Source organism: Vanellus vanellus, assembly GCF_965231255.1.
Source record: "Vanellus vanellus genome assembly, chromosome: 3".
In the NCBI taxonomy this organism is placed as follows: Eukaryota; Metazoa; Chordata; class Aves; order Charadriiformes; family Charadriidae; genus Vanellus; species Vanellus vanellus.
The window spans coordinates 44,866,402-44,890,018 of NC_138907.1; the positions used below are offsets into that span (position 1 = coordinate 44,866,402).

The window sequence follows — 23,617 nt, forward strand, 5'->3', positions numbered from 1 at the left end:
GAGGAACCTTTATCTTGCAGCAGAAAGTTGCATTACTTCCCTTAAGTGTGTGACTTTGCATACTGTGTATTACATTCCATCATGAGCCCCATTTCTCTGCTCCAGTAAGAATTACCGTTCATGTCTGCTCACAGTGCATGCTAAGTCTCACCTTTGTTGCAAAACAGTTGTAAAAAGCAACTTCTACCAGGACACTGGAAGGAATAGGGTGAGATGTGGAAGAGCAGCTCTATGTTCTTTACGTTCACTACTGCCCTTATGTCACTTGGACCTGAAAGGGAATGTTTTCCCTCCAGCCATGACCTCGCTGGCTTCACTTTACCACTTTCCCATGAAGTTGATTTGTCACACTTCTGACAAGTGCTAAGTAATTCCTTGCCCAGCTTGAAGGACTTCAATTTGATCCCTTCCTTCAAAACCAAACTGTATCCCTAAGACTGAAGAGAGAGAAGATGAACTCTAGTTTTCCAACAGGTTGGAAATAAATGTCATGGTAATCTTGCTCCCCCTTCCACAGGGGAGGCCTTTATTACCCAGAGACAACTTGGACCCCAGAAAGCGCAACAGCTACCCTCTTTGTGCTTTTGCAGCTTGCTCTGGGCTACCAGCTCTGACTCAGCTTTTCTGGAACTGCAGCTTTTTCATACCAGCTCTTTGACTCACTGGATAGCTTTAGAAGAGAGTTGGAAATAAATCTTCTTCTCCTATTTGTAGGCTGAGGAATAGGAGGACTTGGGGACTCCCTTTGAGCTCCAACTCCAAATCTTATGCATTTATAATGTAGTTCTGAATAGATACATTTGTAATCTAAAACTTGCTTCATCAAACAAAACAGATACAAATGATTCTAACAATGAAGTCATCTCCTCCAGAGGAATGGAAATACCAACTGTTTTCAGATCTGTCTTTGATGGTGGATTTTTTTTATTTCTCTGCTGATACTGTGGTAGTTTCTGTGTACAGTGATGAAAGGAGCATTGTAGAGTCTTGTCTTGGTCCCCTGTCAACTCCTCATAAGAACTGCATAAAGAAAGACTCAGTGGCCTCTCTGTTACAGCAGCTGGAAGTTGGTTCCTAGAGGTACACACTGCAAACTCATCTATTTCCAGGCCCAAAACTCTTGTAGTATTTTGCTTCTTCCTATTTTAAATACCATGGTTTCCTTTCTTCTTCTCTGACATAACAGGTAAGCATAGACAGGGCTCCAGCGACTGCCTGAAATAATTTGTGTGTAAAGCAGTGCAATGCCTTCAGAGTCACTGCTGTCAACAATGATAAAGTTATGAAAAGCTACAGGACTGGTCCCAGCTTCCACAGTTGGTCAAAAATCTCTCCAATAGTTGACAAATGTGTTTATCTTCTATTGAGTGAGTCACAGCTCCTATCTGTTGCCAAGTGACGACAGCCATGGGTCAGTGCAAGGTTAGTGTAGCAGGATATCTAATAATTCCCAGTGCAGTGAACTGGGCACTTAGCTAACCCATGGGATACCTCTGTGAGATGCCTTACATTTCTTCATCCAGGACTCCTTTTTATAAACAAAACTGTGGTGGCTATTAGACTCTGTCTTTGTGCCCTGTTCTATATTAACAAACATTAATGAGGTGCTGAGGAAAATCATTTCCTCATAAAACATTAATAAGAAGGTATAACACCAGTGAAAGGGGACATATTGGAAAAAAAAAAAAACAACAACCCCAACAAAAAAATCAGTTTTCTTGTTTCCTTTCTCTTCTGTATGCTTTCACAGCTCTTCTCTCCCTGTAAACTTATTATAGGGAGATTATAGGGCATGTAGTGATAGGACAAGGGGGAATGGCTTTAAACTGAAAGAGGGTAGATTTAGATTAGATATTTGGAAGAAATATTTCACTGTGAGGGTGGTGAGACACTGGAACAGGTTGCCCAGAGAAGTTATGGAAGCTCCATCCCTGGCAGTGTTCAAGGTCAGGTTGGATAGGGCTTTAAGCAACCTGGTCTAGTAGAAGGTGTCCCTGCCCATGGCAGGGGGATTGGAACTCGATGATCTTCAAGGTCCCTTCCAACCTAAGCCGTTCTGTGATTATGAGCTTTAGGCTTTGTGGAGGAAGATTCAAATTTTTATCACCTCTCTTGTACATCTAACCTGCAGCTGTTGAATACGTCGTGAACCATTGCCAGACAGGCACACACAATTGTGACATTCCTCAGCGTGCTCAGTGTGTGTACACTGGAGGGTCTGCCTACATCTGCACATGCCTTCCTGGCTTCTCTGGAGATGGGCGTGCCTGTGAAGGTGGGTAACACCATTTGTTATGGGGGTTTTATACTCTTTATTGCACAACTTGGCTGGTCATTGCAATGTCCTGTAGTTACTTGTGACTTAAAGTAGGAAATGTCATAGTTTTAGTCCCTCAGGCAGACATTGCATTAAGCTTTTGTCTGTTCCTCTCCTCACTTTTGAATTAATTTGTCAGTATTTGAGCTACAGAAGGTCCAAGATGAGGTAAATGCAAAAATTGCAGTAGTTGCAGTTAGCAGACCAGTTCTTCATCTGCCGGAACTGCTTGCACTGCATTGGTTTATATTACTAAGGTGGTAACACATGATGCTCAGACTACATAAAAAAAAGTTATATTCTGTTTCATGGCAGTTGGAGTGCAGTGGGGGAGCAGCTTTACCTAACTACATGTTGGAAACCTTGCTGGCCAAATCCTACTTCTCATGCTATGTTAAGTCTTTTCCTTGAGAAATATAAGCATATATTTCTAAAATACTGTGTGAGTTAACAATGCTAATTACCCATCGGAATAATAGAGTGCAAGGAGTTGCTGAGAGCCAGAACCTAGAATAAATGCATGCTTTTTTTTTCCTCCTTTGTATTTCCATATAGATGTTCTTCTGAAAGTCTGTAATTCTAATCAGATATCCTAAAATAGGTGCCCAAAAGTAATATGGCAGGTTTGCACTTTAATTCTTCACTTTGATTTGTCCATCAGGAGGAACAGTTATCTGAGGTTGATCTTTTGTTTTACAGATGTAGACGAATGTCAACAGGGGCACTGTCATCCAGATGCTTTCTGCTACAACACTCCTGGGTCCTTCAGCTGCCAGTGTAAGGCAGGTTATCGTGGGGATGGTTTCCGGTGTATGTTAGGAGGTAAAATTTTATAGTTCTTGAAAGTTGGACCAGAAATGTAATTTGGGAATTGGAGGATATATGTTAATTTGGTTCCTCTCTGTAACAGACTGTGTATTGTCTTACTGGGGTCTTTATTCTTTCTGAAGTCTTTCAAGTTTTGAACCTCACCAAGTTTCTATCAAAGTCTGTATCTTGAGCATTATCACTTTTCCATGATATCCTGTTCAATGTCCAGTTTTATGTTTTGTTTGTTCTGTCATCAGCAGTTCTCAGCCTCAAGCTGATACTATCTTTTGAAGTTGCTTTATGTAAGGGTTTGACCGCAGATTGATTTGGTTTGCATAAGCAGTGGTCACTTATCAGAAAACCTCTGGAACTGTTGGCAATGTAAATGAAATGCAAGAATTACAGGAGAAAAGTGAAGGATAAGACCAAAGTACCTGCACTGTTGTCTTCAGTGGTATCTACATGCCTACGTGCCACATACAGCCAGCAAGAGTCCAAAAAGACTGATTCCAGTTTCTAACTAGCACTTAGTAATTTTTTTTATTTACCCAGCTTGTTGTCTGTTTAGCAGAAAGTTCTTTACCCTCCCACACTTCTGTTCTTGCATTGTAGTTTGGTCCTCGAAGTGTAAGTATAAAACTCCTGATCTTGAAGGTATGCTTAAAAAAATAGAAAGCAAGGAGCACTGAAGCACAAAGTAGCATTTTTACTGTTACTTTAATTCAAAAGTGTGGTAAACCTACGGGACAGCACTTAGGTTTTGCAGAATGGTGAATGCTTTCATCCAGGAAATAAAGCCTAACTTCTGAGTATATTAAAACCCGATTCTCCTGCTTTTAAAATTCTTGTTGGGCAAAAGACCCTGTGCCTCTGAACAGACTGAAACACCAAGAGTAAGAAAGGCATAGGGCCAAAAGAAAAGAAAGCAAGAAGCATTAAGACTGAGGAGGGAGACTGTCTTTATAATTCAGCTTCTGCACTGCGGTCTTAATGACGTCCAATGTATTTGGTGATTCAAAACTGAGTTTGTTTGATTCCTTTTAATAGTGGATGTGCTGTCTTAAAAGTGCTTGTCTGCATGGCACAATATTACTACCTGATGCATTGCTGAAACTTAATATTTTTCTTTTGCCACTATATTCCCTAATTCTGAGGTTCTGACTTCTTTTTTTTTGCGCAATTGGACACTCATGTCTTAAAACAATAAGGCAAAGGATCTTTTATAGGAGAGGCATAAAAAAATCACAAGGTTGTTTCTGGTTTTAGATCAGTTTTACGTGACTTTTCATCATGTGCTCAACAAAATGTGTTATGTTAAATCACCCAGTGCTTGTAGACTCCTCTATGATAGGTAAATTGTAGGAGGCTTTGCAGTGTTCAATTCTGAAGCTCTAGTTTTTGTCAGTCTTTGAATATTATTTTTAACTGACTTTTCATGCATGAATGTCCGTGTGTATTTTCATTTCAGTGTCAGATGAATGAAGAACTACCTAGTGTTTCTGACCTATGTCAAGATATTTAGCTAACCAACCAGCTAATAAAACCAGGATTATTCCTCCTAGAGGAGAAACTTGATGGGAATAACTTGAAGCAAAATCAAACCTTAAAGCTTCCAGTTCTTCAGGAATAATTGTAGAGGCAGAAATATTGCTTTCATGTCTGGCACAGCCCTTTTGTAGCCGAATCAGGAGGTTTGATAGACTGATACTTGAATTTAACCAATTAACTTTATTACCAGGACACAATTCACTTCTGAGTATATGTGATAGCATATTTAAGTGTTTGTTTTTTTCTTTTTTGTTGAGAACAACATCTTTTCACATTATCATGGTTTAACCCCAGCTGGCAACTAAGCACCACATAGCTGCTCACTCACTCTCCCCTTGGTGTGATGGGGGAGAGAATCAGAAGAGTAAAAATGAGAAAACATGTGGGTTGAGATAAAGACAGTTTAATAGGTAAAACAAAATCCCCGCACACAAGCAAAGCAAGTCAAGGAATTCTTTCCCTACTTCCCATCAGCAGGCAGGTGTTCTCCCATCTCCAGGAAAGCAGGGCTCCATCACACATAATGGTTACTTGGGAAGACAAACACCATAACTCTGAACATGATCCCCCCACCCATTCCTTCTTCCCCCAGCTTTGTATGCTGAGCATGACATCACATGATATGGAATATCCCTTTGGTCAGATGGGATCAGCTGTCCCAGATGTGTCCCCTCCCAACTTCTTGTGCACCTCCAGCCCACTCGCTGGTGGGATGGTGGGAGAAGCAGAAAAGGCTTTGACTCTGTGTACGCACTGCTCAGCAATAACAAAAACATCCCTGTGTTATCAACACTGTTTTCAGCACAAATCCAAAACATAGCTCCATACCAGCTACTATGAAAAAATTAACTCTATCCCAGTCAAAATCAGCACACACATGCAGTGGTTAGTGTGTCTACTAAACTGCTAAGCACAGTGTACTATTTTGTTGTAGCTTTATGTTATTTTTTTGCTGCTTATGCTGTACACTTCTTGACTTTCCGTACTCAACACAATTGTCTTGAACGAGGATTTTTCCATGTCACACCTTTAATGGCAGTAACAAAGTATTTTGGAGATTTTTGTGGTATCTGTGGGTGGGGATCTGCCAGGTTTTGTTAATCTTCATTTATGCCTCTCTGATTTTTATTTTTTTGTGCTGTTTTGTACTGCCAGTAGAAGGACATACTCTAGAAACACTTGTATCAATTGGCTCTGCTCGTGAAATGCTCTGAGCAAAAAAATTCTGTGTGGATAAGTCTAATTTCTGATGAATCCTGACTGAAGTACAGAGTATCTGTAATGCTCTGTTGGTCTGCAGCAATGGCAGCGTTTACAACAAACTTAGCTACTCCTCCCTTCGTAGAAAGTTAATAAAACAATAGCGGCCCTAGGATTGTCATCTGTTGCTAAAGCTTTAGTGCTTTTAAAATGGTTACATCCAAGAGTTAATCATTGCCAGGAGATAGAATCAGATGCGCTCGCTGAAGCTTAGCAAAAAGCAGCTTAGTTTACTTTAGCACCCAATTTGTAAAGTAAGTTGCTTCAGAACGGAGATTCCAGATGAGGCTGTATTGTATTCAGCTGTAATTAGAGACCCTTTCTTCCCCTTTCTATCCACTAAGGTTTTGATTTAATTAGCCTCAGTCAAGTCACTGAAGTCTTTCCTTGTTTTTAATAGCATGGAAAGTTTCATTCATCCCAGTACTCCGTTCTTTTTGCTGTACCCTTTTCTGATTCATGTGTACAATTGCTTGCTTGTTTGATGTCTTTATTATTATATGAAACCTACTGTTGAATCTTACCACTGCTGAATGACAACTCTTGAAACAAGTGGACTAACAAGTAAGATGGATTTGAGTCACACACTAGAGAATGTCTGTAGGAGTAAACCAGCAGGTTAATGAAAGAGTTAATGATGTTGGAATGTCCCAGCGCTCACAGCTATTAAGAAAGTCTGTACTTCATTATTTCCTCACGCTTCATTTTTCCATTTCAAAAAACCAGATGTCTGAGTGTTTCTACCCCTGCAGACCCCAGACACTGTTTACTAAACAGAAACAAATCTAGATTCTTGGAACTAGGGGTCTGACTGTTAAGAACCCTTCTCTGGTCCTCTGTATACAATCTGTTTCACATGAGAAACGCACTTAACAGGGCAACACTGTAAGTAAAAGATTACAAAGGAAAATGAAGGGACAAAGGGAAGTGTGTTATTTTGTTTTGGGTTTTTTCCTCTTCTTTTTTGGCAATGTCTGAGAACAGCAATAAAAAATGTCAGTGTAACATCTTGTGATACATGGGGAATAAAGTGAGCCTCATAGGAAATTAAAAAGTGCTCTCTGATTACATACTGATTCTGGACACAGTTTTAAGTCACTTCTGTCTTTAGCATGTGAATGAAAACCTGTTTGAGTAGTTAGGTCTTCAAATACTTGTGAATGCTGTCGCAGAATTAATTGAATTTGGTTTAGTATACCAGATTGTAATTCCCACTGCAAAATGGAAGGGAAGAAGTCTCTGTTTCTCATCCTGTTTTCTCAGCCTTCATCTTTTTTTGGAAAAGTCCATAATTTATTTTCTGCAGTGTTGCTGCAAGAACTTTCCTTTATGATCAAAAAAGACTTTGAATGTTTGTCTATGGCTTTAGGTTGTTTGTTTTGTTTTTTTTTTTTCCCATTCTGTTTGTTTCTTTGCTTATGTGGGAAATGTGTACATGTATGTTTTTCATCTGGCCCACTTTCCATATTCACCTTATTTCCATTTCATTTTTTCAAGTTCCATGATACATTTCAGTGACTTTTAAATTCCAGATTGCTACTGGTAGATTATAAAACAACTGGAAAAAAACAAAACAAAACAAAACTGTTTAGAACATTAAATACAAGTTTATTTTTCTGAGGAAGGGTATACATTTAGCTTGAGTTCAGGATGCACCATTCTATGTATCTAGTCTGCCTTGTGCATACTGTGGTCCATGGAACAGAACTTCTTCATCAGGCTTTTGATCTCTGCTCTTTAATATGGCTTCTCTCTTAGGAGATCTTTCTGTACACTGGTTCAGTTTTTCACTATCCTTTTGGACTGTGGTTACCAGAGCTGGACCCAGTATTTCTTGAATAATCTCCCCAATCCCACATTGCTTCTCTGTATCTGTGTGGTGTTCCCTGTGTATATGCTGAATTCTTATTTATACCCCCTCACAATCCCTACAGCACTGAGCTCGGTGCTGGCAGTTTATCTGCTCTGAGTTCTGCTGATAGCTGTGATCTACTGATAGCTTTTTTTGGTTGTGGTTTCCTAGATGAGTTTATCTTTAGAGGCTGGTCTACACAGTGTATTCTAAGAAGTGTAACTTTTCATGTGACTGTGTGAATCTACTTGTTGACTTTAATGAGCTGAGTTTACCTAGTGAGGGGGTCCTGTCTTTCTCAGGTTTTGTTGCCTGTTTCTCTTCCACAAATGATGCAACCTGTGGTTGTATATTTTCCTCCAGAATCCTAATGAAGGAATTAAATTTACTAATAAGGAAATTTTAAAACCAAGTAATGTGGAAACTTAATAGAAATACTACTACTTCGTGACATTTGTCCACTGACTCATGTAATTTTCCAGTTTTAAATGAGTTATAAAATTAAGGTAGCCCACCAGTATGGTGCTTTGTTTTGAAAATAATACTGTCCTGTGGGCATAAGTGGAGTGACACAGGGAAACACAGTTATTAGGTCAGTGTGTTACATTCATCAGCAAACATCAACTGCATCAAAAAGCAGTGAGGATAGATTTTTACTCAGTTTTATAATAAATGCTAAACAGTAATGTTTAAACATGAACACTGAAAAATACTAAAACTTGATCCTGCTGTTAAAGCCGTTGCCACCCCCACTTTCCTGCATCCCTGAAGATTACCCAGGTCTTGCTCTCACTGTTTGTTTCATCTCTGACAGTACGAACTAACCCTAATGCATGTCATTTTTCTCATCATTGACATGATCATTTGGCTTGACTTTCAAATGTGAGTTTCAAGAATGGTAAGAACCTCTGAAAATCAGGGCTGGTAACCCAGGATATGGAGCTTTGAAATAGGTAAGACTTCTTTTCCGTTTGCTACGATCAAGGATAATAGTAGATATAACAGTGCTGTTACACCAGGTAAGCATTATTTGCTCTTAGCTCCACCTATTGCAGTTAATGGTAGTTTTCTTGGTGCCAGTCAAGACATCAAAGAACCCTCCTAACATTAATTGTTCTGTATCTTTGAAGAGTCTTGACTGGATGATATATTACTGTATTAATATTAAAGGAAGAGCACTAAGAAACCCCATTTAGGCTGCAGTACTGAAGGACGGGAAAGTCACAAGCCATAAAGTTTGCGTCTGGAAGCTGGCTTACAAAGTAGCCCTTGTACTACCTAAATATGTGCCAATTCTTGTTATATGTTTTGTCTAGCTTATGCTGTTAGCTCATCAAGGCAGGAAATGTGCTTTATTTACTGTGTCAATCTCATCTTTCACGCTCTGTCATAGCTAGCCTCATTTCAGACAATTAAGAAATGCAATTTAAAACTTGCAAAATCAGGGCAACTTCTCTTAAGCACACTGAGTTAAAATGTATGACTCTAAGCAGTATAAGCAGATTGTTTATCCCAGCCAGGTGTCAGCTGTATCTAAGATTATTGTGCTTTCATTGCTGCATAGGCTTCAACACTGAACTGGGATTCAGCTCACTTTTCTTTAGGTGCCTCTGAATTGTAAGCATTGTAATCCTGATTCAGAGATAAGGAGAAAAAAAATACAGTATCATAGAATCATAGGTTTGGAAGGGACCTCTAGAGATCATCTGGTCCAACCCCCCTGCCAGAGCAGGGTCACCTACAGCAAGTTGCACAGGACGGCATCCAGGCGGGTTTGGAATGTCTCCAGAGTGGGAGACTCCACCACCTCTCTGGGCAGCCTGTGCCAGTGCTCTGCCACCCTCAAAGTAAAGAAGTTCCTCCTCATGTTAAGATGGAACTTCCTGTGTTCAAGTTTGTGCCCTTTACCTCTTGTCCTGTCACTGGACACCACTGAAAAAAGACTGTTTCCATCCCTCTGGCACCCTCCCTTTAAGTATTTATAAGCATTAATAAGATCCCCCCTCAGTCTTCTTTTCTCTAGACTAAAGAGACCCAAGTCCCTCAGTCTTTCTTCATAAGAGAGGTGTTCCAGTCCCCTAATCATCTTCGTAGCCCTATGCTGCACCCTCTCCAGCAGTTCCCTGTCCTTCTTGACTGGGGAGCCCAGAACTGGACACAGTACTCCAGGTGCGGCCTCACCAGGGCAGAGTAGAGGGGGAGGATGACCTCCCTTGACCTGCTGGCCACACTCTTCTTGATGCACCCCAGGATGCCATTGGCCTTCTTGGCCACAAGGGCACATTGCTGGCTCATCCTGTTGTCCACCAGGACTCCCAGGTCTCTTTCTACAGTATGGATTCCAAGTGCCTGGTTTGGACTCTTATAAGTAGTTTAGGGGCTTTTTTTGATTTATAAATTTTTATATTGGCTAAATTAATGTTACCAAATTGAAATGAGTTTAACAATGGAAGACAGGTTAAAATGATTGAGTCAGCACATGGTAACACTGGTTTTATTTCTTTTCAGAGTGTTTCTTTAACATAGATTACTTATTGCACTTGAGACTGTTAAAAAAAGTTTATCACAAATATAAGAAACTTTCAGGAGCACAGAAGCAGTAAGATACATCGTTATTTCCCGAAGTGAGTGGCAATAGGGTATTTGATGTCTTTTTATGCAACTGAAAAATCAGCATTGATAGGATTTTTTAGAAAGAACAAGTAATATTCTCTGCCTTCTAGAAACTGAGTACTAATTTTGAAAATTTTTTTTTTTCACTAGTGTCTTGACTTTAGGGGGGTAATTGCATAAGCAGGCCACTTGTGAGATTGGTCATGATCATTGCAATATAAGCACTCTTCAAAAATTCCATCAGTACTCTTGTATAAAATCTGCAGATATAAATGTGAACGTTGTTTTGAAATTAGAACAGACATTGGTATTTCAAAGTACCAATAGTACTAATATATTTTATGTGTAACAGCTGGGTCTTATCTGGGAGCATGTACACACTCCTTTGTGTAATTCATATTGGCTAACTCATTTTCATAACATTGATCTAGTCTCTTGATTTAAAAAATTGTAAGATGTTGGATATTCTCTAATTCTGGGAGTTTCAGATGGGAAGGAAAAATGACCAGTTTCTTCATTTGTTTTTGGTTTTGTATCCTACTGAGGAGGAGCTAAGTGTCTCTCAAAGATGACATGAATGCAATGAAGATTTTGTTCTGCAATGAACAAAATCAGGGTGGGACAGTTTACCAATACTCTGTATTCCCCCTGCTTTCTCTCATGAGCAGTGCATATAATTAGAGCTTAAAAAAATTAAAAAAAAAAAAAGTGTGGCAAAACTATCCTGTTACTGGAATCAACATTTTTTTACCTGCGTACTGCATAGTGCATGGAATACATGCAAACAAAATTTGGGATAGATAATGGAGGCTTTCCTTCAGGGTCTGGTTTTGTAGGTTGATTCAAAGCTCTCCGCCACCCACATTAAAGCTCATGCCAAATATTTCAGTTGTTTAGAGTGAGCTGTTCTCCAGACATTTGTATTTCTCTAATTGTGTCCAGGTGCATGAAACTTTTCCAAAGCTTTTTCTTGCATAACTAGTTCAAGTAATAATAAAAAAACTACAATTTTTTGTATTTGTGTGATTTACACCACAGTAGTCTGTGGGCGCATGGGATTAGCTTTTTGCTCAGCTGGGCTGAGTCTAGTCTGAGCCACACATAGCTAATGCTTCCACCAGGCAATGTGAAAACAAGGAAACAATAAATGGAAGTGTAATATTAAAGCCTCTTCAGCTGGCAGTTTGTGATAAGTATTTCTAACTCTCTGTAGGAATCATTGACAGGAAAAAGATATTCCCCCATAATTAGAGCTCTTTCTCTCCCAATGAATCCCCTTCAGGGATCTCAAGTATAAGGTAAAATGAAGACAGATTTCTTTGTCTAGAGAAGAAAAAGATTATTTTTAGTGTATCATTTTAATTTCATTATGTTGTTTGTCATCTAGAAGGATATATTGATCCAGATGCCATTCTCTATTGCATGATAGATAATAATACCATGAGAAGATGTATATTTTTGTCCAGGCTTTTTTGCAAAATTAAACCCAAAAGAATCGTGTCCTTGAATCTCCTGATAATCTGGAAAGTTAGTCTTTCCTATGTAATCTGTACAGTAATACATATGCATGTGGTGTAGCCATTGTGCATTAGGTGCTTCTCTGCATACATAGTAGTATTCCTGGTTTCTGTATAGCCTTACTTACATGCTTTACCAGGGACTGGACAATCTGTCCCTGCAACTATTTTCTTAGGTCCAGAAGTATCAAATGACTGCTCAAACTTGATAACCAAATGCTAAAATCCTAATATACATCAAAGCAATGAATTGTTTCACTTCCTAGGTTCTATAGAGAACTCAGCATCTGCCTCATGTTGAGGTTTTCTTTTGTGGCTCTGAAGGGAAACTCGACTTTTAACATTACAAAAAAAACTTTATCCACTGTATGGCCTGGCTAATTAGTCACATTTTAAGGCCCACGGATAATTGCCAGATGAGTAGACATCGGGTTCATAAATTGGACGGAATGTTCTTGCTAATGTGCCTCAAGGAGAAAGATGGTGTTTTCCAGCTTCTGTTTATGGTGCTTCAGTGTAGGAAACTGCAGCTGTTTGCTCTGTTTGAGACTAGACAGTGACAGATAAAATGACATGAGTTCGAGGCAAATGGGTCATATTTACATAGGGCAGACTGTTCCTCAAGGTGCACCAAAGACATATACCTTCAAGGTTTGTAACAGTGCCTTGTTCCTCCAGCGGTAAGAATTCTTGCATTCTAAGTGGTCAGCATACATAAACTGTTAATGAAACACAGGGAATATAGTTATTAGTTAAAACAGAAATATTCACTGGTCTGTATTTTTCTTCACAGAAGTGGAAAAGACCAAATGTCAGCGTGAACGAGAAGTAGCTCTTGGAAGTGGAGGCACTTTCTTCCCAAGGGAGATAAGAGTTGGTCACTTTATTCCCCAGTGTGATGAACATGGGAATTACCTACCCACTCAGTGCCATTCTAGCAGTGGATATTGTTGGTGTGTGGATAGGAACGGAAATGAGATCGATGGCACCAGAAGTGGCCCGGGAGTTCGACCACCATGTAAGTGGCTGAAGCACTTGTTTCTTCTGGATGTCTGTCCACCCAAGTGCACTGTTTCCCAAAGTGGGGCTTACTCCTGCCCCTGAGATACAACAATGACTTGGAGCAACGCGGATCTTTGCTGTCCCAGTGACAATATGTCTCGTGCTGCAGCCCTTCAGTAACTCCACTTTTCATTCAGCCAAGGCATCTGGACAGCTGTGGTGAGCCTCTGAATAAGAAGATGGTTTTCTAACTTCTTCCCTGCCTTGAAACTGAGGGGCCCCTATAGTTTCTGCCCTCTGGGAGCTGTGGCAAATCCGAATGTGTGGTAACTGACTTGCCTTAGGAAATGAAGGATGTTCCTTCCTACATCTTCCTCTCTTCAGCTGCAAAATAATATAGGTTATTCTAAACATTTGAAGGAAAGAGCAATTACAGAGCCAAACATGAAAAGACAAATTATGTCAATTGCTCCTTCTCTGTCAGCCAAGGGGAAAAATTCAGAAGCTTTCTGCATCTGATTACAGTTATTAGCGTCAGCTTACAGGGCTGTTTCTTTCTGAGAAGTCTGACTGTAACTGTGTCTCTGCAAATAGCAAGGGTAGCCTTGTTATGCTGTACAAGCTAATTTTTTTCCCCATCTGTTTCTTTCTCTGTTAACAAGGTTTGAGCACAGCTGCTCCTCCTATAGTTATTGGGCCTTCTGTTCGACCAGATACAGTACCTCTGCCGCCAGGAACACACTTGCTCTTTGCCCAAAGTGGTAAAATTGAACATGTTCCACTAGAGGGAAACAGTATGAAGAAAAATGGTGCAAAAGCACTCTTGCATATTCCAGTAAGTAACCTACTATACTAAGTCCATGTGTTTTAGAAGACTTGTGACAAAGACAAAAGTGAGAATGTTTGTCTATGTAATTTCGTAATTTAAGTTCCAAACTCAGTTTTTACTCTTGATTAAAGTTTCGGTATCCCATCGCTTTGTCACTAAAAATTCCTGATCTGACTAGTCAAAAAGCCTAAAACTGAGCTACAGAAAAAATTATTTGCCTTTAAAGGATAGCTCATGAGACAAAAATCTAATATTTGTGATCTCACATGCCTCCAACAGCTCATCATATAAACTTTGACACTCACACTTCCATTGGCTTTCTGACTCTGATATAAAAGTCTAGGAGACCTACAAGAACAGTATGTGTAGAGGCCTTTTTTTTCTCTCTTACTTCCTCAAAGTTTTTTCTGAACTCTTGATGCCTTCCTGTGTTTCAGTCAATTCTCTGCACTTCTTGGCTACAGATATATAGAGATTTTTTTTTTCTTTTTTTTGCTTCCTTCTCCATGTGCAGGCCCAGTGGGTGGTAAATCTTTTTCCCACACTTCTTACTACTGTCTTGAAAATCTTTTTTCTCTGAAAATTAATCCCTGGTGCTGAGAATCTATCTCTTCCATCACCTGTGACACACACCAGCTCTTCTTACTTCCAGTTTCATCACATTCATTTGTTTTGCCCTAAGTCTGGGATTTCTGTTTTCATTTCAGTGTTACTGTATTTATAATAGATAACAATACCAGGTAGCATGCTGGCCTCTTTTTTTACATTACTGTGAATATTTAGTAGACCAAATATTGACTAAATTACACAGATTCAGTTTAATAAATAGTACCACAAACTGTGCTATGATGTAAGGCCAAAATCAAGCTTTTTTCTCTTGTCTAAAGTGCTGCTGCAATAATGTAAAAATAAAGTAAAATACTGGCTGCAAAATGGGTAGTTAGGCTGATATAGAGACATGATTCTGAATCCTTGTCATCTAGTCTCATTATTTACTTGATCTAGCTGAAATGAATTAATTAGAAATATCTTCAGGAAAGAGCTTCCAAGAGATAAGATGCAACTCTTCATTAAAACTTTCAATTACAATGAAAATTTCAGTCTCTGCTAACAGTGTTGTGTATTTGCGAAGTGACAGTGTTTAGCAGCACAGAGGTTCAGATTGTTTTGTATCCTACAGCATTAATGCATGCTGATGAATGAGCGCATCTGTTTTAAGGCATGATTTTGGACCATCTTTCTAAGAAGCTGCAAGTTACAAAAGCAGCAAAGGCGATAGATCTGGGAATCCATGTGAAATTATTCTTTTACCCACAAACTGTCTTTCATTTGCCTGGAAGAAAGAGTTTTAACTCTAAACTCCAACCCTAGTCCTATCTTATTCTGCCTGGGAAATTGCATATATATGTTCCTTGTCCCTGAGCATATTCTTCCTAGCAGAATGATTTATGAGTATTTGTTTAAGCTATTCTTTATTTGAAAAACTTACTTTACTAGGACTTTTTTGAGTCAAACAATGCTATGTAGGCAGCACTGCTGAAATGCAGCCATCATGCATGGGTTGATGAATATGCAGAACACAAGTCAGATTTGATAGAAGTCCTTATTCCTCCTTGAAGGGAAAGCATGAGAGAAAAAAGCACATGAGGAATAACAACAACATGAGCTTTCTTTAAGTGGATATGCAGGGGAAGTTGCAGAAGTGAGACAAATTGTTTATTAGTATTATCTACAGTGCTTCTTTGAAATAAGATAATTGTAAATGGTGTCTGCTAGTTAAAAGGGACTTATATTGGAAAATATTTTTCTAAGCTATTCTACAATGATTGCCACCCAATCGTTTTCTCTGCCTATCTTCTCCATTGCCCACCTTTCTTCAAGAATTTTGTTTTTTCAGGCTTGTGACTTAGATCCATAAGCTAGTGTTGCTGGCAAATAATTGTTGTTTAGCATAAGCTGATGTAACTTGCTTGTTGACCAACAGGACAAAGTTGTTATTGGAGTTGCTTATGATTGCACGGACAAGATAGTTTATTGGACAGACATCAGTGGCCCTTCGATCAGCAGGGCTAGCCTGCATGGTGGGGAGCCAACAACCATCATCAAAACAGGTAAGAGCAAAAAAAAATTCTTCCTCTTGCTACAACCCTACGAATGGCATTAGAGACTAGAATTTAGTAATATTTACTTCCCAGGCGTTGCCTGACCTTTAGCATTATAAGTTGGTGTTATTTGGATAAACAATAACCAAAAAGTCTGGACAACATAAAATGATCTGTTCCCCATACAATAGCTCTTCACTGCCTTTCCACTGCTAAGATACGCAAAAAGTCAGTTCTCTTTAAATAAACTAAGTTTAAGGCCAGAAGTGGGAGCAACCTGTCAGTCAGATGTTTCTGTCCTTACATGCAGGATACTGTATCTGTCTAACCATTGAACGTGTTGTGAACATTGCTGGGGATGTTTTAATTGAAGGCTGGGGGATTTGAAAGATGAATCTAGCTGCTGTGGTGCTTTTAAAGCATATGTCAAGGTGCTAAATGGGTGCAGGGTTCAGAGCCTCACAGCCAGGGCTGTGCATCTCAGCTCCTCACAAAAATGTTTAGAGGATTTCTGTACCCAGTTACAGTCCTAGGCTGTGCTTATATTCTTGCTGTGTTTAACAAAGCAAAAAACCCCACAACCCTCCTTTGGATGCTTTGTCACTTCTGGGGGGGAATCTTGAGGTAGGCTTGAGGCCTTTGCTGCTCTCTACCTGTGGTGGCATCCTTAGGGCTGCCACGATAGTGAGGCAGAACAGCTAGTACTCTTGGGGCAAATTCCCAGGTCATGACATCCCAGATTTTTAAAGCGCACTCAAGACCTCACTTTCCTATGTTGAGGATTGGCTGTGCTGTGTTCTGCCCAACTTGGAAGCCTTTGTGTGGCCCACCTCTTTTAGAGTCATGTCTTGTCAGCCATACTGATCAGAAATGGTGGTCCAGCATCCTTCCTGAAAGTCTCATGTCCCTGGCCATGAGGTATGGAACACATAAGTAGGCTAAGCTCAGACTGCCGTAGATAGACGTTATTCATGCCTACAATGATACAATGGCTACAAGATGTAAATATGTGAAGGAGGTAGGTTATCATTAAAACCTAGGTCATGTGCTGCGGTAGACCCAATGTTGATCAATGTATTTATGATCTGAAAAGGGGATGATGGATTGTCAGTTTGCTGTTGAACGGATATTGAACACAAACACCACTAAAGCAGACTGAAGAGTTGCATTTATATGTTCACATGTAATATCATCTGTTGGTATCACTTTTTGATTTTTGTTCTGGTAAGTAAGGTAGGTAATCCACTGGCTAGCTGAGATTCGGTTGTGTGTAGTCCTTTTCTTTACTGTTCTCTGCCTGTCAGCTGTCTGCTCTGCTGAGAAAGGACTGGTGAGCAGGGAGGTAGAAGAGGAGACCCTCTGCTCTCTGTTCCTGGGCTTGGAGATCAAACAGCTGAATGGTGGTTAGAAACTGTTTCAGCTATGACTTTCCATGCCTCCCACTCAAGTTGTAAAATAAAAGTGAGTAAAGCCACCTTGTTCAGTTTTTGCCCTTGGAGTTGCTTAAGAATTCAAGTGTTGGACTAGAGGGTGTGGTGGGATTAGTGCTTTTACAGTTTATGTCCCGTTCTTATACTCTTTCCTCCAAGACTCTGCTGTTCACCACAGTCCATGTTCATTTTCATTAGAAGGGTAAGTGTAAGCCCATGCATCTTAAATATGAAAACCTTTTTTAAATGGAAAGGGTTAAGAGGAAGGACAGGTTTGGAGAACAAAGTGAATGTAGGGGCATTAAAAAAAACAACAAAAATAGCTGGAGGCACTTTTTGAATACCAGTATCCTCAGGTTCCTAGAACACCGGTGAAGTTAAGATACTGGAGGAGGTTGCCCTTGCTTTGGATCCTTTGCAGCTGTTTTCATAAAAATTTATGAAGTTATTTTAGCAAGATGATCAAGCGTTTTTAAAACTCTGCAGTAAATTTGCTTTAGTTTTCTTTGGATGTGTTGAGTATCTCTACCTGGAGTTCATGCTTCGAAATAGTCAGTTTGCTGGGACTCCATTCAGGCTCTTAGGGGCAGCAGAGAGATGGGGGCGGCTTGGATCCTACCAATGTCCTGGGAAGGGAAAAGGGAGAGCTTAAGGCCATCCCTAACCATTACAGCAATTATGGAGCTTCATATTTCTGTACAACTTGATGGCTGAGATATTTGTAAGACTTCTTTTTCATCCCAACATATTTAATCTGAAAGGGACTCAAACCTGTAGTGCAAGCATGTGCCTATACAACTACAAATTCTGTGGGGAAAGGATTTTTGATTTCTAATATTAAGGTATTTTCTCAGATTCTGCAGTTTAAAAAGTGAGGGAAATTACTATTGCTAAAAATTTTGTAGTGATATGAATTAGTCTGTCTAATGAGAGCGTGTGTGCATGCATTAAAAATCCTGCAGTGTATAAAAATATTTTGGAAATATTTCTGAAGGCTTTCAACTAAATTTGGTTATTTTAGGTAATTCAAGATGCTTCAATGCCTCACGGGTTTCACCTGCTTCAAAAAACATTGTATGTGTGAAGGCATCTCATGATTTCTGTTGTCCTGTTGTTTCCATAGGAAGTGAATGCCATTCCTGAAGAGATGTTGAACGATATTGCACTTTACTTTCTGTATATTAATTGGCTCCTCAATAAGAAGTCAGAACAAAATAAGGTTGAATATTCTGTATTTGAATGGATGGATGTCTTCTATGCTGGCCCAAACTGAAACTTTAAAATTTCAGGAAATAGGAAAATGACCCCCTCAGAAGACTCATGAGAATTCTTTGTTTTGTTTTGATCTTTGCCTTTTTCCTCCTGTGAGCTGCAGCTGCTTTCTTCAGTTCACATGTATTTTTGTGGAATGCACTACTTTTTTGTTTGTTAAAGCCCTTGTGATCCAAGTTGCGTTGCTTTGCACAAACATGTTGTATTGTGGAGCACTATCCAGTTCTCATCTACCCCTGCAGCTGTACAGCCTGTAGAGGCTTTCTGAGCTCTGCAGCTGTGGAGGTAGGTTGGTAAGGGAGAGCTTTCCTCTTTGCTGTAGTGGCTTAAGTCATATCAGCCGTACATGTCTGTACAAGCCTGTCCCCCGGGACAGAGCCTATGACTGTATCAGGACTGATGACTATATAGCAGGAACACATTTGTGCCTTTGGAAAGACTGGTGATACATGATGCCTATATATTCCCTTAGCCCTCCATAGGGGATAGTTTTTTTTTTTCTGTCTCATCGTCGATGAGACAGGAAAGACGTTTACTTTAGACTTCTTTAAATCTCCTGGCATATAGCTGAAGCAATGAAACAGAAGCAAGGAAACGAGTCAGGGAACAAGGGCTCCTGGGAATCCATGGCAGCAGATCGTTTTCCTGCTACCTTCTTCCATTTCCTAAAAGAGTCTGGGAGCTCTTCTACCACCATTTAGCTGGTGATTTTCTGATTCCAGAGATTGGCGATTGTCACCACCACCTCAAAATGAGGCCAGTCTCAGCAGCCTCTGCCATTAACAAGAAGTGGGAACATTACAGGGTCTGAGGCAAATGTGAGGTGGTATCTTGCAGATGCCAGGTTTAGCTCCACGGGGACACTTGGAGAAATACAAGTAGTAAAGTGAAGTCAGTGTAACTAAGTTAAAGTGCCCATGTGCCCTTTGGAAGAGTAAAGAGATAACTGATTCACATCTACTTTCTTGCCCCTGTCCCCCACCCTCCCTGCCCCCCCCCCTCCCCGTATGAGCTGTGAGTCAGAAGCAGTGAGATAGAGCTTATTAGTTCTTTTCTGCCCCTTCATCAATGAATATACATCCAAAATATCAGGTGTCTGGGCTACATGTGGTAAGTGCAATCCACCTCTGTGAGAGAGCAGAGGCTGTTTAGGCTATTGTGCAACTATTATTCACAGAAAATTCACAGTAGCAAATTTTAAACAGCTCTACCCAGTGTTCTGGACCAAATGCCTTTTCTCCAGAAAGGTTGTTTGTGTCACATACTGTTTGTTTAATGCCTGTCAGTAAATAAACTTGAGAATTAATAGAAGGCTAATGGGCCACATTCTATCATTCTTGGATGTTTACGAGGTGTGTGGATCTGCATTTGAAAGGTGTTCTGTTGGGTTTTTTTTTCCAACAGCTGGCTGGTATGAAGGGTCACTTCACCTCTTTTTGGGAGTGATGACGTACAATTCTTTTTTTCTTTTGGAACTTAAATTGGACTAAAATTGATTTGTACCTGTCTTTGGCTTACTACATCCCACACAGCCTGCCTGCTCTTTTCCAATGGATGTATGAACCTTGAAAAGTACAGAGCAGTTTTTATATTTTATTCTGCATCCTCCATCCGAGTTAGAAATTACTAATGCTAAAGCAGTAAGGTCATTATCTGCTATTTCCTGTTGCTTTTGGAACAACTAACTGTCCAAGAAAAACTGTGCACATACAGTACTAAAACATGTTCCAAAAAGGATTGCTCTGCAAAAACAAAGAACTGGATTTAAATTCCATCAGTTAGCTAATATCATTATCTCTACTGCTTTGGAGCTTGATTATCTTTATTGCATTGGCTAAACTTTGCATAAATCCAGTTTTCAGAGGGGTGCCATGTATGCCAGTACCAATGAAGGGGAAATATTAAGCATTATAAAATCTATTCTAGGTCTTGGTCTGCTAAGGAGAGTAGAATAAGATTCTGATAATCTCTACTGTTTATCTCTTGCTCTCAACTCTTTTTCTGTGTCCACCTCCCAAGGAAAGCTTACGTGCATGAGTTGCTTCCTCCTAGAATTTGTCATTCTATGTATTTATGAAATTTCTGCGTATTTAAACTTCTTAAGGCAAAATGCATATTCCTTTTCCAGCTGACATGAAGGAGCTTTTGTTGGACCACAGCCAGAAAACTGAAGAAAACTTATCTCAGCTAAGAGTTATGCTTATGAGGCTGACATTATTTATTGGGAATAAATATAATGCCTATGCATGTTTTTCTCTATTCTCCTGCAGACTTGGGTAGCCCTGAAGGGATAGCTGTAGATCATCTCGGTCGCAACATCTTCTGGACTGACTCTCAACTGGATAGAATAGAAGTGGCTAGGCTGGATGGGCGCCAGCGTCGCATCCTTTTTGACACTGGCCTGGTGAACCCCAGAGCAATTGTTGTGGATCCTATGAGAGGGTATGGATATGTTGTTAAGAAATACATTATATTATTTATTTATTTAATATGATTGTATCCTCCGAGTCCATGTTTTTAGGCTGTCTGTAGGCAATAATAGGACTATCTTTTCCTAAAACTAATGAACAGAAATGGAACAATCTACTTGTGTCCTGTGTCTGAGTGGTACATGAGAAATAAAACTTCTAAAATGCCTGCTAGGTAATACAGTGATATTTTGTTGAAAGGTTTGTCCACTACTTTTTTGTACCTTGGTACATCGTTTGCAGAATGACAAGCATTGCCCTTACCTGAAATTGGTTTGTTGATTGTTTTTTTTTTTTCAAGATTACTGGTCTAAAATACTAGTGTAAGCAATTTTGTATTTTCATTTCCATCATGAGAGCCCTTCTTCCTGTACAGTGTTCCTTCTTTGAAGACTCCCATGATGTCTCTTCTGTCATTGTTTTCACTTCTGTCATTCAGTTGCCTGAGAAAGTCCTCTTGGGGTTCTATTTGAAGATGCAGACAACTACATGCTTTAAAAATGGAGCCTGTAAGATGCAGTCACAGAAATAGCCAATCAGAGTGTCAGTAGGAATGTGTAAATGTTTTCAAGTTAAGGCTTCAGGCTGCAAAAATGGAAGCATATACATACCTTTATGTAGTCTCTGATCTGTTGATGTTTTTTCTCTCTGAATATTGGAAGAAATACAGGGAAAATTAAATCTACTACAGTCCATGGTAGTACTGTATGTTCATTAACGTCTGAACTTGCCTGCTGTTGTCCTGGTGCAACTTTCTGTAGTGTGGCCAGCACTGAGAAGAGACATTTCAGTCAAAATACTCAGAAGCACAGAAGCAAAGAGGCTTTCTTTTCAGTCTTGAATTGCTGGGAAGCTCTACTAGATGATTGCTTAGTTGATACAATAGGCATTTGGAATGCTCTTAAGTGTCAATTCATTTATGAACAAAGGTAGTATATTGTTCAGGGAGAGTTTTTTGGAAGATGCCTCCTCATTCCAGATGTTTGCAAAAAAAGTTTGTAGTGAGAAAAGAATGCATGTGATCCATGAAAATTTGAGTGATACAAAATCAAATGAAAGAGTAATGTTATTGACTTCCCTAATTCCTTTAACATAAAATAAACTTTTACATAATAGTCACATAACAGTGGGGTGAAAACATCTGTGGATGTACATCAAATGACAGCATAATAAGGAAAAAAAAAATGCACTTTGTGGTGTAAGAGAAGGGGAGAGGCACAAGTGTAATCAGGCTGAGGAGAGACCTCTGTTCCATGCAGAACCCTACTGATGGAGAAGGGCTCTGGGTCCAGGTCAAGCAGCACAGACTTATGTGTCTTAGTAGGTTGTGTGTTTTGAGTAGTAAACAACAAAGGTACTTGCATTGAGGGGCCATGTAAATTCTCATCCACAGAAAGTGCATCCAGGGGGAAAAAAAAAAACAAAACAACCCACCACTAACAAATACCCATTAATAATAAAGCATCAGGGAATTAATGGCCTTCTCTTGGGCTCTCCCCTGACCATAAACTACTCTGATTCCGTTGTATGTTGCTTACTTGGTGCACTGAAAAGAAAAATGTAGTTTTGAATGAAACCCACAAATGTACGCCAAATGCTCCTGCTGCTTATCCCAAGCAGACATGATGGGTGGTGAGAAGGAGAGCTATGGATGTGCATTTTGAATAGTCCTCAGAACTGTTGAAATAGAGGTCTTTTTGCCTGGCATCTTGCACATAAGGTAAACAATGTAGAGAAAGCATTTCTCGTGTGTGTGCTTGCTCTTTTTAATGGAAGTGTAACATACATGCTACATCTTTACTATGTTTTTGTTACTTCTATATTGAAGCATGATGTGGTCCTTCTTATTTATTTAAATGATTTAGGGTGTATGCATATTACTTTCATGTCCTTAGCATCTTCCTTAATTACAACAGTCTCTTGAGATCAGTCACTGTCTTAATTCTTTCTTTTTTCTTCCTCTTAAGAAACTTGTACTGGACTGACTGGAACAGAGAAGCTCCTAAAATTGAAACCTCATACATGGATGGCACAAACAGAAGAATTCTTGTTAAAGATGATCTTGGGTTACCAAATGGGCTGACGTTTGATCCTTATTCCTCAATGCTGTGCTGGGTAGATGCAGGTAAGAAGGTGCTAAAGTGTTTCTTCATAATAGTAGTAGAATAAGTATGTCCAATCCTGAAATTATGGATGGCCAATTAATGTTTATAGCTCTTTGGTCTGCATCTTAGACTTCATGCCTTTCTTTTTGGCTTTAATAATCTCTTAATTTATTCATCATTACTAGCACTGTAGCATTCACATGAGACTATGCGCAAGCTGAAAGATTTCAATTCTGATCACAAAACTTTCTAGGAGTGCAACAGGTTATATCTGTGTGTCTTGTATGTGGCTATCTCTTTAGGTAGTGCTTAGGCCTTTGTAGAAGAAGTTGTGTGTTTAAGACCAGGAAAAATCACTGATCCATCTAATCTGACTCTAAAGAATGTCACCCTGGCACTATTGTTCTAAGGCCTGTAACCTTTGGCAAAGTCTGGCTTATGTTTGACTGAAGCAAGTCTTGAAAAAGCAATTCACGCTAGATTTAAAGATCA

At 39.5% G+C, this 23,617-nt stretch overlaps 1 protein-coding gene across 1 annotated transcript in view; it reads left to right on the forward strand.

Moving 5' to 3' along the window:
- NID1 (nidogen 1) overlaps positions 1-23,617 on the forward strand; it is a 51,100-nt gene that overhangs the window by 21,920 nt on the left and 5,563 nt on the right. The window contains exons 11-17 of the mRNA XM_082480263.1: positions 2,132-2,275; positions 3,017-3,139; positions 12,711-12,935; positions 13,582-13,754; positions 15,733-15,859; positions 20,823-20,994; positions 22,988-23,145. Of these exons, the coding sequence (XP_082336389.1) occupies positions 2,132-2,275; positions 3,017-3,139; positions 12,711-12,935; positions 13,582-13,754; positions 15,733-15,859; positions 20,823-20,994; positions 22,988-23,145 (1,122 nt within the window). The remainder of the gene's footprint in view (positions 1-2,131; positions 2,276-3,016; positions 3,140-12,710; positions 12,936-13,581; positions 13,755-15,732; positions 15,860-20,822; positions 20,995-22,987; positions 23,146-23,617) is intronic.